This window comes from Mastomys coucha, unplaced genomic scaffold, assembly GCF_008632895.1.
Source record: "Mastomys coucha isolate ucsf_1 unplaced genomic scaffold, UCSF_Mcou_1 pScaffold6, whole genome shotgun sequence".
In the NCBI taxonomy this organism is placed as follows: domain Eukaryota; kingdom Metazoa; phylum Chordata; class Mammalia; order Rodentia; family Muridae; genus Mastomys; species Mastomys coucha.
Window position 1 is genome coordinate 14,712,748 of NW_022196912.1, and position 14,616 is coordinate 14,727,363.

The 14,616-nt window shown below is 43.6% G+C and overlaps 2 protein-coding genes across 2 annotated transcripts in view; one reads left to right on the forward strand and one right to left on the reverse strand.

Moving 5' to 3' along the window:
- Positions 1 to 6: 6 nt before the first annotated feature.
- On the forward strand, positions 7 to 8,509 carry LOC116079592 (cytochrome P450 1B1). Its single transcript, XM_031355281.1, has 3 exons — positions 7 to 204; positions 496 to 1,539; positions 4,500 to 8,509. Exons 2-3 carry the CDS (start codon positions 497 to 499, stop codon positions 5,131 to 5,133), a joined length of 1,677 nt encoding a protein of 558 aa, XP_031211141.1. The 5' UTR covers positions 7 to 204; position 496; the 3' UTR covers positions 5,134 to 8,509.
- Positions 7,508 to 14,616, reverse strand: part of Rmdn2 (regulator of microtubule dynamics 2) — an 87,489-nt gene continuing 80,380 nt past the window's right edge. Inside the window, exon 14 of the mRNA XM_031355270.1 lies at positions 7,508 to 7,525. The gene's annotated coding sequence lies outside the window, so the exon portion shown is untranslated. The remainder of the gene's footprint in view (positions 7,526 to 14,616) is intronic.

Here is a 14,616-nt window from a genome sequence, read left to right on the forward strand (position 1 = left end):
CCCCCGCCCCCGGTCCTCTATCCTAATCTAAGTTTAGGTTGTGACCGAGCCAAGAGTGGGTGCTAAAGCAGCGGGCCTCAGGTGTCTAGGCCTCCAGGTCCCTGGGGACTCTCAGGTTGAAGCCTTACAGAGACTGGGCTGAGGCTCCAGAGTTTCTCCCAGACCCCGCTGCTCTACACCGCTGGAAACAACGCTTCATCGCAGGTCAGTCTGTCCGCGGAGCCACCTTCCCGAGTCTTCTTCAAGACAGTTCTTGAGGTCAGGGGTGGGGTATTAAGTACTTTAAAAGAAACCAGCCTCTCTGTCTGCCACCCGCCGGCATTGTGTCGGAACTCTGGGAACCGTTAGGCAGCTGGGGATCTGGAAGCTGGTAGGTCTCTGCTGGAGGCTGGCCCCTCTACTCAACCCCATCCTGAGACGCGGGGATGGGGGGGCACTCTTTTTTTTTTTTCCTTTGCACACTTGAGTTTCACAGTTTTGCCTTTGTGTCCCCAGCATGGCCACCAGCCTTAGTGCAGACAGTCCACAGCAGCCGAGTTCGCTGTCCACCCAGCAGACCACTCTTCTGCTACTCCTCTCCGTCCTGGCCGCTGTGCACGTAGGCCAGTGGCTGCTGCAACAGTGGAGACGGAAACCGTGGTCCTCGCCCCCGGGTCCCTTTCCTTGGCCACTGATCGGAAACGCTGCGGCTGTTGGCCAGGCGTCGCACTTGTACTTCGCTCGCCTTGCAAGGCGCTATGGCGACGTTTTCCAGATCCGTCTGGGCAGCTGTCCCGTGGTGGTGCTGAATGGCGAGAGTGCCATCCACCAGGCCCTGGTGCAGCAGGGCAGCATCTTCGCGGACCGGCCGCCCTTCGCCTCTTTCCGTGTGGTGTCTGGTGGCCGCAGCCTGGCGTTCGGCCACTACACGGAGCGCTGGAAGGCGCAGCGCCGCGCCGCCTATAGCACGGTGCGTGCCTTCTCCACGCGCCACCCGCGCAGCCGCGGGCTCCTCGAGGGCCACGCGCTGGCAGAAGCTCGAGAGTTGGTGGCCGTGCTGGTGAGGCGCTGCGCGGGCGGCGCCTTCCTCGATCCGACACAGCCGGTCATCGTGGCTGTGGCCAATGTCATGAGCGCTGTGTGCTTTGGCTGTCGGTACAACCACGACGATGCGGAGTTCCTGGAGCTGCTCAGCCACAATGAGGAGTTTGGACGCACGGTGGGTGCGGGCAGCCTCGTGGACGTGCTGCCCTGGCTGCAGCTATTTCCCAACCCAGTGCGCACCACCTTCCGCAAGTTCGAGCAGCTCAACCGCAACTTCAGTAACTTTATCCTGGACAAGTTCCTGAGGCACCGCGAAAGCCTGGTGCCGGGGGCTGCTCCTCGAGACATGACGGACGCCTTCATCCTCTCTGCCGAAAAGGCGGCGTCCGGGGGCCCTGGTGACGATCCCTCCGGGCTGGACTTGGAGGATGTGCCTGCCACTATTACGGACATCTTCGGAGCCAGCCAGGACACCCTTTCCACCGCGCTGCTGTGGCTGCTCATCCTCTTTACCAGGTAAAGCCTCCAGGAGGGATGGCTAGGTCCTTGTCTTCCTCCTTTGAAAAAAAAGAATGCGGCTAAAAGGTCATTAGCTTGGGCGCAGGCTTTGAGGTTCCCTAAACCCCAATTCCTCGAAACTGTTATCTCAGGTAAGATAAGCCGGGTCAAACTGGGCAGGCCAGGACGTGCTCCCCCTCCTAGCGTTGCCAGGATTTACCACCATCTCTGATGTTGCGCCCCACTCCCTATCCCTCCTCCCTGTATCAGGGAACAAATTTTTGATGAGCTCTCACCCCCCAAAACAAACAAACAAACAAGAGTTTTACCACGGGGGGGGGGCCTATCAGCTTTGATCCTTCCGCGGCTCAATAGAAGCAAAATTGACGAGTTCCAAGGTTAAGGAAGGCGCACTAAACTGTTAACTAAACAGTGCACAGCGGTACGGGGAGGCTGTCAGGCTAGGGCCCTACTTCCAGCTTGGGGCAGGACTCTGTTATCACGCTAAGGAAGCCAGCAGAGATCTGTTCCCAGAGGACAACCTAAGAATAAGGTTTACCCCCAAGGCGGTTGCACAGCAAAATAAGCAGGTGATGTCACTTCTGTGGCGTGTGATCAGCATCTAGAGAGGAGTCTAGGTGCTGGTGGGCGTCCTGATCTCTGGGCCAGGGAGCAGACCTCTACAGGGCTCACAGCAAGGCTGCACACAAGGATTAAGCAGCGCCCTACCTCCTTCCCACACTCAGGTAGTCTAAGCAAATGAATCCTTTATAGGAATTCGACGATTACCTATTATTTACCTAAAATTCAGATTCAGCCTATATTTTATCTAGAAGCACTACTTATTTTCTTAGAGCATAAAGCAGCGGTTCTCAACCTGCTAGGTCATTCAACCCCTATCGCCTAAAACCATAGGAAAATAAATACATTATGATTCATACAATTTTGAAGTAGCAACGGAAATAATTTTATGGTTGGGGGGTTCACCAAAACATGAAGGTTGTAGCATTAGGAAGGGTGAGAACCATTATCCTAAGGGATGCTGAAGATGTGCTCGCCTCCGAATTTGGCACACAGGGTCTGTTTCCTATTAGAATTCACACAATTTGTATTTCCTTAGATCTACTTTCACATTTTAAAAGTATATTTAAAATAACTTTTCAGTATTAAGGTCAAATCGTAGAAACATATATTGGGACTTTTGGGATGAAGGGTTAGAGCAGGCAGAAAGAGAGTAAAGGGCATTGAACCCAAGATGAGGAAAAAGGTCTTCCTTGAGTGTGATGTCAGGTCTTATACATCCTAAGATACACGGGTAATCTTTGAAAAAAATATATATATTTTTTTTTTACTGAGCTGTATAAATTGTTCTCCATGTGTCCCAAAGGGAAAAAAAAAACAATTTCAGGGTCATTTTCAATGAAATAAAGGTGATGTTATTTTTCCTTTTCATAAAAAGGTGATATAGCCAGAGTGAGCAGATTATGATGCCTGTTTAGATATAAATTTTATTGATGTAGCCGCAGCACCCATACGTAGTGCCTGCTTTCACACTACAGGGCAAACTGCAGCAGCTGGAGTGACAGTGTGTCCCGTAAGGTCCAAAATGCTTATGATTGGGCCCTCAGTGGGAAATGCTGGGAAGTTCTGTTAAGTGTTTTTAAACTACCCATTACTTCACCATTTAAAATACTCATTTTCAATGCCTGTAACTATTCCTCCCCACCCTGCTTCCTTTTTGAGCCTTCTGCTTATTGTAGTGGACACTTCATCATCTTCTAACATTGATTTCAGTATGTTTTGTCTTTTAAATATTTTTAATTTTTATCTACTTTTACACATATGAATGTTTTGCCTGGGTGTGTATGTCTGTGTATCAGGTGCACGCCTGGTGCCTCAGAGGCCAGGAAACAGTGTTTCCCTGGGGACTAGAGTTACAGACTTCAGTGAGTGATCACATGAAGGCTGGAAATCAATCTCAGGTACTCTGCAAGGACAGCTGTGTCCTTAACCACTGGGGCATCTGCCCAGCCCAGATTTTAGCAATTTTAATGGCTACATGATATCTTGTTCTAGTTATATACACAGATACAATCGGGTTTGAGCTTTAACATTAATGGTTTCTGCTGTGTTGTGAGTTTCGAGCATTGCTATGATTATACATCATTATCCCTGTTAAGCTATTTTCTGAAAATGGGCTTTTAGGTATAAAATACTGGGTTTAAAAATGAGAGACTAAGGGATTGCCTTTATAGAGTTTGCTGTGCAAGAAGATTTTTGAGTTCAAAAAGAATTGTCCCCGTTCCTAGCAATAGCAGTGCAGACCTATAACGGGTACCTCATCTTACAAACTGGGACTCTGTTGTGTGAGTTTAGGAAATGTGTAGCATCAACTATCCAGAGACCAATAATATTTTATAAAATAGAAACAAGGAATTGCCTAAGGATATGAGGGAAGGAAAAAGAATTTGCTTTCAGGCTAGCATTTTAAACTTTTGTGGGTCCAGGGTCCTTTTGCCTTTGTAGACTTCTTTATAAAACATTGAAAATATATTTTATAACTACACCGATATAAAATGAACATGTTAAAATGTGTATGTGAACATCTAGCTGTAAGTCCGTTTGTTTAGGTCTGTAGGTTTTAAAAGATAGGCAAATATTTTCCCGGGTGTCTAAAATGTATACTCTTGTGCATTTTTAGACCATTAAAAACTGGAGAGTTTTACTTTCTCACAATGGGAAATAAATCCTAGGCTACAAGAAGCTTATTACATAAAAATAAAATTATTATTATTTAACTTGTAATATTGAGTGAGAGAAATTAGTAACCTGTTTTAGACTTTCAGAAATTGTACTTTGGTCACAGACCTAGGAACTTTGTGGAATTAAAACAGAAGTGCAGTGTGCTGCCAAGGGAAAGACGAACGAACTGATTTTGTTTCTCCCTCCCTCCTTTTCTCATGCTAAAATCAAAACAGATACCCGGATGTGCAGGCCCGCATGCAGGCTGAGTTGGACCAGGTTGTGGGGAGAGACCGCCTGCCCTGCCTAAGTGACCAGCCCCGCCTGCCATATGTCATGGCGTTTCTTTACGAATCAATGCGATTCTCCAGCTTTTTGCCTGTCTCCATTCCGCATGCCACCACCGCCAACACCTTTGTTTTAGGCTACTACATCCCCAAGAATACGGTCGTTTTTGTTAACCAATGGTCCATGAATCATGATCCAGCGAAGTGGCCTAACCCTGAGGACTTTGACCCAGCCCGCTTCCTGGACAAGGATGGCTTCATTAACAAGGCACTAGCCAGCAGTGTGATGATATTTTCAATGGGCAAACGGCGGTGCATCGGTGAGGAGCTGTCGAAGATGCTTCTGTTTCTCTTCATCTCTATCCTCGCTCACCAGTGCAATTTCAAGGCTAACCAAAACGAACCCTCAAACATGAGTTTCAGTTACGGCCTGACCATTAAGCCCAAGTCGTTTAAAATCCACGTGTCTCTCAGGGACTCCATGGAGCTCCTTGATAGTGCTGTTCAAAAGCTTCAAGCTGAGGAAGCTTGTAAGGGAGAGGCCGGAAGTGGTGAAATGTTTGAGGAAAACCCATCTCATTAACTGGGAAGGAAAATAGATTTTTCCCCCAGCTTTATTTTGGCCTCAGTTCCCAAAAGTGAATGGAAACCAAGTGACCTGAAGGCGAGGCATGCTTACCAATTCATGGCTCCTCTGGCCTGTGCTGGAGTCCCTGAAAGTATTTTGGAACTGAGGAGTAAAAGGGCCCAAGGAATTTGGATCCTGTTGTTTTATGTTTTTTGATTTTTTTTTCAATGAAACACATGCACACACATCAACATGTGTGCACAGCTATCTAACAAAGTATTTCAGTAACTCTGCCTTTTTGGGTAGATTTGTGAGGGAACTTCTATGGGCAGAAATTGACCCCATAGGAAACTTCAGTGAGCAAAGGCTTAGGATATACACAAGATTCCAAGACAAGTGATTTCAGTGTAAAATGTAAAGACCAGAAATTCTTCTACCGAGAGACAACTTGCTTAGAAAAATGCTTCAACTGCTTTGTAGCCCTGTATGAGGCTTTCTTTCTGCCTGCAGAAATGCCTCCCACTTTACAATGGACCATAAAGTCAGCTGCTCCCCAAGAATTTATGGTTGATTTAATAACTACAGTGGGTTTTAGAGATTACTGAATTTAAAGGTAAATTGTTAAGATGGCAAAAAGTTAAAGCTGTACCTCATTTGTCTGCTCAAATGAAGTATTCCAGTTATAAGGGGGAAAAAGAATTGCCAGGCTAGCAAGCTTTCAAGTTTGGGATTGCAATAAAGTGGTCTTGGTAATAAGTCTGATAAGCCAAAAAAGAAAAGTTTACATAATTATTCATAAACATATGAATACTAACTATTTGATCAGGAAAACCCTTGAATAATATATTTCTTATGTCATATTGCAAACCAAAAAGTCTAATCAGTTGAATGAAATTTGCCCAAATCCAGGAAACGGGTCTGACTAAATCAGTCTGTTTTGACATGGGGAGCCGAGTAACAGAAAGATATTTTCTTATATATAGTTCATACAAGGGACAAATCTCAAAACTAAACCAGCAAAATATGTTCTGCTCTGGTAATTGTACTACACAGCTGCTTCTTTTGGAATTGACCCCACTAATATGGTAAGATTCCAAGCTCGTGGCTTGCTTCGATTTTAAATTAGTTTAAAAATCCATCTTGGTTATTTCGTTTCAGTTGAAGCTAGAGAAAATATGGTCATTATCCCAGAGAAGTTGAGATAGCTAGCCTTTGCCTAAGGACAAATGCCAAATGCATAAAAATAAATAAATAAATAAATAAATAAATAAATAAATAAGTACAGGCCATGAATGTTCTGGGTGTTCGCATTGGAGACCGTATGATAGGACACTCACTACAACCAGTAGTTGGTAGTTTCTTTTTATATATTCTTACTGTTGTTGTTGAGGTTGTTTTGTACATTGAGTATTAAGGTCTGTGGGTTTTTTTTTTTTTAAGTCAGAATCTGAAGACTGTCTTGGGAGGCTGTTTAGCAACTGCTTCTTGAGACAGCGGAGCCAGCTAAAATCAGCTCTCTCATTTAGGATGGCACATGATGAGCAGCTACTTCCTGGAAGCTGAGAGAGGAGAAATATATGTATTTGAATTATGTAAACAATCCGAAAGCCCTTTAAGAAGGGTTGGATGAGTGGAAAAGTGGGGACAGGGCCCATGGGGGTTTCCCGTTTCTGGTTTCATTGCAATTAGCCGGAACAAAAGACGCCTGCAGCACTCAGAGAGCTGACTGTTGGCTCTGTTTCATTATGCTTCTTGGAATTTTCATATCAAAATTATAAAGGAAGGAGTGTGTGATGCTCTTTGGGTGCAGAGGCCAGGAGTCGCAAGACAGAGAAAGCATGAACAGAAGAGAGATGTCTAAATGGTCCCCATTCACTCCAAATTAGTTTCCTGAACTATAAAGTTTGAGGCATGAATGTTTAGAAAAGAGGGGTTTTGAGCAGTGGGCCTTACCTTCAAGTGTCTCTTAAGAGTGGCTGGAGCCCTGGTCCTTGCCTCCTCTCTCCCCCATCCACATCTATTTTGTAGTTGGGACTGAATTATTAAAAATATAATGTAATCCTTATTTAAATTTCTCACAACAGAACCCCTTGAATGTGAAACACAGGTTGTATCAGTATTTTTAAAGGCCTTAATTTCAACTACAAAATTAATTCTATGCAATAATTTTTAAGTTTTTCAGACATTTTAAAAGCATGCACCTCAGTAAAGCTGGGCCAGTGATTTGAGCTTCCGTGGTCCCTTTACAATGAGAAATTTATAGCAGTGAAAGTCTCCACATACCAATCTGGACTCCTCATCAAGCCAACCAGACTCAGATGTTTTGTGAATGTAGGGATCCTTTTCATCTGGATGCTTTCAGCCAAGGAGAAAGTAGGGGGGTTACTTTGTTTAATATATTCAGAACCTAGTGAAAGAAAGAAGGATACAAGCCAGAAAGGAGTAATTGTCATATTTGGAAGCTCTAATAGATTACTGGCTTAGTCAGAAAGCCCACGTTTATTTCTGCTACAGAGGAACTTCTTTTGTGGGTCACCATGTTCATCAGAGTACCTACTTCAAGTCAGTGCAGTAAAGCATGTTTTTATTAAATGCCTCATTTGTATAAAAATAGATGCCTCGGGTGTGTTTTATGGATTAATCAAGAGTTCATGCCCCAGAACTTAGCCTTTACCTGTGAACTATCAGCACACTCTTATGTATTCCCACCAGGGCTGTATTAGGTGAAGAATATAGATCACCATATATGCTAATTAGTATGTTTTTAGCTGCAACACAATTGTATGATAAAAGGTGTATGTTACCAGGAATAACTCCCTAGTTAGTTTCTTCTTGTATTTTTGTACTTTGTCATATATGTTCTTAATATGTATATAGCTGATACAGTACACACAGCTCCTCCCCACACAGAATTAACTAACATGTAGCTTCTTCTACCTTCTGATATATGAAAATTTAAAATGTCGTCTTCATTATCTTTCATGAAGCATTGTTACCTAAACAATAAAATCCACTGTCATAATTCTATGAAATTTTTTTTATATTACAGGACATATAGTCTAATTGGTCATTTATTTCTACTGTTATCATGTGCCTTGCATTGAAAACTGTGGTATATGGTTCTAGCAGTCCCTACATGTGTTAATTCAGCTTTCATAACACTATGTGATATGTACCTGCTTTCAACATTGTTATATATATATCAGTGTATTACTCCTTAATGTTAACAAAAAGAAAAAAATGCATTACAAACATTTTCTTTGATCATTCCTGTTTTCTCTGATCATAGCCTGTTTCCTCTTTTATTTTTTCTAGTTTCTTAATTCAATAGTTTTTCAGCATCCAGTTTTCTAGCAAATCCCTGATCTTTACATTATTAAACTTATAAAGACCAACACAGAGTTAAACTTGTAATTTTGAAAGACTGGATTGAGTTTTTACCATGCTGATGTAACATTTCTGCTCCATCTAAAAAGTGCAGGCTACATTTCTCTCCATGCCGACCTTTTCTTTGAGTGTGCAGTTCATTTATTTTTAGGATTTGATTAGTAGGAGTAGCTGACGCCCAGTAGAACAGGACAGATGAGAAACTTCTCCCATGCATGATGTGCAAATACTTTTCTGAGGCCCTGTTTATTTGGTAAGTGACACGGTGCCACAGGACCCAAAGCCAGGGCCTCACTATTCTGCACACATAGGCTGCAGGGCCCTGCAATGCCAAAGATCCTCACTTCTTCCAGACGACCACTCCTGTTATTAGGAAAACAGGAAAACAAATGGGAAAGCCAAGACAGTGCTTCATGCCACTGATACTTTGGCTGGGAACATCAGCTTAGTAGCCCAAAAGGGATGGCTGTGAGTTGGACTTAAGGGATAGTCACTCATTTTTTCAGAGAAATGATAAAAAGTTCTTGGAAAATGATCATATCCATTAAGGACAAGTAAGAGAAATAATTTCTTGGGGAGGGGCGAAGGTCTAAAATCTCTGTGGGGTCAAGTTTTTTGTTTGGGGGCAGAAAAGGAGAGAGAGTAAACCAAATTAATCTAATAGATTCCAGGCTTGATGCAGGCGGGAAGTGAAGGCAGCTCTGGGCATCAGCAAGGTGTCCTCCCTGGGAGCTCAGAAAGGTTATTCCAGGCACTCCACCTTTCTTCATACGTGCTCCAGAAACTAACTGGCTTTTAGATCTCTCTTATTCAAGCTCACTGAACCCTTGCACTCTCTGGCTTGGGTCTCTTAGTTACCCTTGGGAAAGGAGGAAAAAGAAGAAAAACTAAATATATTCAGATACAAAAACAATTCTGTTGTATTTTGGATTAAAATATTTGGAGGGTAAGGTGACGGGTCACTATGCAAAGTACAAGTATGGAGTCCTGCATTTGGATCCCAACACCCACACAAAAGCCAGGTGTGGCTGTGCCCGTCTGGAACCCTGGTGCTAGGGGATAGAGATAGGAACGAATCCAGGGACTTGCAGGCCCGAGCAGCTGGAACAGTGAGCTCTGGGTTCAGTGAGAGACCCTGTCTCAAAAAATAAGGTGGAGCAGTGGCTGAAAAGATCCCAACGCTGTCCTCTGGCCTCCAAACACGCCCATGCCAGTGATGATGCATTCACAGGCAGACGTAACAAAACACAGGAAAATCCACGCAACCTCTAAGCATCGGTTTATGTTTCAAACTCCTTTACCTGACAAGACAAACACAAACTTTAAGAAAAAATTGTATTACTGTTTGTTTGTTTTTGTTTTTTTAAGCTTGTTTCAGGTAAGAGAGTAAGAAATAGAAGGCAGAACTACTAAACACTTAGTTTTGGATCTGAATACTAAAATAAGCTTGAACATACTCTAGTATGACAGTCTCATGGGGGGTAATATAGAAAATAATTTAGAAGCATGCTCTTCCGGACAGTCCCTGAAAGCTTACTGCCTTGCCTGGGTACCATCCATCTCTTCCCAACTGGCCTATGATTGGAAATAGAAGGTCATTGGTCAGCCTTTGAGACTGTGGTTCTTAGTCACAGCAGTCTCCTTTCTTTTGGGGGACATACTATTGCAAACAAACTGGCAGTAGTAGGGGCTAAGGGATGTGTGGAGCTCCCAGGAGTCTCACCCAGTGCTGAGGGGAACACAAGATGATGGAGTATGACCCCATTCCAAGGCATTTGTCATACAGAGAGGAAATAAGTACCTATTTCCTGAATGTTTGTGGTGGCTCTATTAATAATTCACCCTAACTCCAAATGACTTTTCTTTCAAAGGTTATTAGCTAAGGTGAATGTGGTACAGCCACATACTAGGAGAGAACTCAGCAATAAAACTGAAAACTGTGCATAAACACAGCATCTGGATGATTGTCAAGGGGTTATGTTGGTTAAAAAAATAAGTCAGCCTCAGATGCTTGCGGTGGAGTATGCCTTTAATCCCAGCACTTAGGAAGCAAATGCAGATGGATCTCTGAGTTCAAGGCCAGCCTGGTCTACAGGTGAGTTTTAGGACAGCCAAGGCTACAGAGAAAGACAAAACAAAAAGCAAAAAGCCTCAAAAGGTTATCTATATGATTCCACTCATGCAATAGTTCATTGATGGAGAATGGTATATTTGAATCTTCATTATGGAAATAGTTACATGGCCATATAATTTTATTATAACAAAAACAGAAGTTAAAAAGTTTTAAAGGGTAGTTGGTGTAAGGGAGCTTCCAAGGACTTGATGTAGGTTTCCAGAGTGCATGGCTACTATTTCTGCCTAAGCAACAAGATAAAAGCTCTGAGAGAGGAGGTCAGGCCCAGGTTGGTGTGTCTGTGTGTGTGTGTGTGTGTGTGTGTGTGTGTGTGTCTGTGTGTGTGTCTGTGTGTGTCTGTGTCTGTGTGTGTGTGTGTGTGTCTGTGTGTGTGTGTGTGCACGCGTGCGCGCGCACACACATGCACATATGCATGACAGATTCTCCAAGTTCAACAGGAAATGGACCACCAGCCTTTGGGGTGGAACCTCCTAAAAGTCAAAGACATTTTATTCTGATGCCATTAGGGTGTTAATTGTGTACAAACCAGGCACTGTTATGGCAGGGGGATATAGAGGGAACCCCAGGCTCTGAGCTCACGGAGCCAATAATCTTAGTGGGATGAATGGGTGGGAGGAGGTAAACATGCATTTCCAGTAAGTATGTGATACAATCAATAAAGAGTGGTGTGTGTGTGTGTGTAATGTAGTATGTATATGGTGTGTGCAGTTGTGTGTGTTCGCATGTTGGGGGCTTGTTTACAATGAATCCTCAGGGAATGCTCTACAGGAGGCAACAGCAAGGGGCAAGCATTAAGGACATCAGCTCCATCCTGAGTCCTTCTCATGAAGGAAATGCAGACAGGGAGTCAGCAGACAGCACGCTAATTACCCACAGCAGTAACAAAAAGGCTGGCTACACCCATAAAGTTGATTTCATAGTCCCTTAAAATTTGGGCAATTGGAAGTAAAATAGTGTGAGCACACCCTATGACAGATGTTGTGGGCAAGTCCTTAATCCATCTTGGCTTCTGTTTTTGCCAAATGGCGTTGGTGTGGTCCAGACCATTTGCTGACTTCACTGTCTCATTCTAGAAAGGAAGATTCAGACAGCAGGCTTCAGGAGCTAATGTCCTTTTCAACAATGTCTTTAAAAGTACACGTTACGGTGGGTCTTGGTACATGCTGTAATCCTAACCCTCAGAAACAGAGGTAGGAGTCTATTAGGAGAGTCCAGAGGCTATTTTCCACACACAGTGAGTTTGAGGATTGCCTCCACTGTTCCAGACCCTCTCTCTGAAACAAAATCAAACAAAAACAAAAAAAGTGTGTTCTAATGATCTGTGGGATGGCTTAATGCTGTATGTACTGAGCGCCTCCAAACTGATTCTGTGAATCTTTTTTTTTTTTTTCCTGGAATACTTGACACTTTATCTCTGTGCCATATGAACACACTTTTATTATGTATGGCTGAAAAAGACTGCCACCAAATCCCACTTGGTTTGCTGAGCCTGAGTTGCTGTGGCGAGACTGTATGGGAGATCACAGGTCCTCTGCTGGTCAACAGCCTGTGTGGAGGCTTCTCTTTGTCCTTTGCTCTTTGTCCGCACCCACACAGTTCCTGGGACGTCAGGCATCAGGTTACATGCAGCTCAGCAAGGCCTCAGGGAAGGCTGTGCTGAGGAAGTTCAGGACATTCCTCTCCCTTCTGAGGCCATCCATTTGGTTCTTTTGGCTCCTGTTTCACTGCTGAGCTGATACAGTCAGGGTAAAGGGTCACCTTTGTTCTCTTACCATCTCCCTAGGCATCATCTTTTAAATTTAAGGCTCTCTGTTCTCAGATTTCACAGATCCACGGAAATCCGGCTGCTCTGAGTTTGACTTTAACACCAAAAAGATAGCCTGGGGGACAATGGACACAACAGTAGAAGAAAGGGGATGATAACTCATTGTGTTTTGCAATGTGGCTTCCACGAACCAGTTGCTACTGCCTCTTCTTCTGACTTCAAACCTCTGGAAGTGGCTCCAGGAAGATCTATCGAGAATTTGTTATCAGAAATCAATTACCCCTTTGCCTCCCCCAAATACATCTTAGAGCTCATTTTCTTTGTGACAGTGTGTTGGGGGTTGGACCATCATATAGACCTGCCCCTGGCTTTGCAGAGCTCCACACAGATTTCTTTCTACTCTCTGCTCTGTCCACTCTGACTAGAGTGTAGCTCTCACCTCAGCGAAGCCCCTTCTGAACCCCCTGTTTAACACCTATTGATTCCCTCTTCCAGGCTCTTTCAAAACCCCAACTCTGCTCTATTCTCTCTCTGTGGGCAATCCCAGCATGTATCTCAAGACAGCCTAAAGTTAACATGATTTTGTTTGGGGTTTGTGGTGTGTCTCTCATTCCATCACACTCCTCAGAGCATAAATTTGTATGTCTGATGCCCCCACTAGAACAGAGCTTGGGAAAATAGATGGGGTCACCAGAGTTTGTATGCTCATCCTTCCAATCCCCACCCCCAACCCCCAACAGACTGAGAACTGCCATCCCAGAAGTGATGTCTCTAAGATGGCTTCTTCTTGCAGGGCTAAGCATGATGCCTTGACCTAAAATCTTCTGGAAGGATAATGAGCAGCTGAGTGTGGTTCTCATCTACCTGGGATTCTCTATTCTGAGAACCTCCATCCCTTCTCCTAGTGCATCTATGTTCAACTGATCTGGCTTTCACCTGTAGGGAGACAAGCCAATACTCCTGGTGGAAAATAGACTCAGGTCAAAAGAACAAGGTATGAAGCAATCATAACTATGTTTAAATGGAATTTGCAAGAGCTAAAGTCTCTCAAATACTGCCATCATAAGTTGTACACTTTCCTGAGCCGTTCCTCTGATATGGCGGCTCCAGTTGCTAGCACACATCTGAAATGACATCAGAGGTCAACAAACTGTGGTCTATGAACCTAATGTGGTCCACCACCTGTGTTTATACAGCTTTCGAGCTGGGAGTTGTTTTACATTTTTAGACACTTGAAAGAAATCAAGAGAAGAATAATATTTCATGACACAAGAACATGTTATGAAATTCAAATTTTTATATCCGTGAATGAAACTAGCTGGAATGCAGCCACATTAATTTGTTCTCTTATTGCTCATGGCTGCTTTCATGGTACAATGGCAGGGTTCAGTAGCCATGACAGATACCACATGGCTTGCAATGCCTAAAATATTTAGTATCTGGCCTTTTACAGGAAAATCTTGTCAAGCCCGGTCTACACGATCAACTTCTCAGGGCACTGACTAATAAGGAAAACAACCTCTTCATGCTGGAAATCATGTTTTGGTTGGCACAACACTTCCATTTGATTGTTTCTGCCTGGGTCTTGGCTGGCCTTGGAGTTGTGTTAGCACCCTGGCAAGCTGATGCTGCCTCAGAGACAGATACAACAGTCCCCCCAAAACCAAGATCCCCAAAGGAGGCATCAGGGAACAAAAATATGTCAATTATGCTTTCCACAAAGGCAATATTTCAGACTCTTTGAAATTGCTGGCATTGTATCAGGAACTGATACAATGTATGAGGAACCCAACTTCTAGAAGGCAGAATTCAAACCATGAGCAGTATTGTGGGTATTTAGCCAACACCCACCATTCTTCCCACTTGCTAATAGAGTCTTGGGTATAGACCATGTAGACTTTTTAAGGCTCTTGAAAACTGTCAGTGACATAACAGCAACGAATCAAGCTGAAGGAGGGTTTGAGGCTTGAGGTCTTAAAGGCTTATTTTCTTCTTGATTCTGACCTTTTGATATTTTTAGGACTAAATGCTTTTTTTTAAAAGATTTATTTATTTATTTATTTATTTATTTATTTATTTATTTTATGTGAGTACACTGTAGCTGTCTTCAAACACTTCAGAAGAGGGCGTCAGATCTCATTACAGATGGTTGTGAGCCACCATGTGATTGCTGGGTTGCTGGGATTTGAACTCAGGACCTTTGGAAGAGTAG

Excerpts from the sequence above, each read along its gene's own strand:
- LOC116079592 (XM_031355281.1), top strand. The coding sequence starts at position 497 with ATGGCCACCAGCCTTAGTGCAGACAGTCCACAGCAGCCGAGTTCGCTG. Across the intron at positions 1,540-4,499 it reads CTGCTCATCCTCTTTACCAG|ATACCCGGATGTGCAGGCCC; the intron begins GTAAAGCCTCCA and ends AAATCAAAACAG.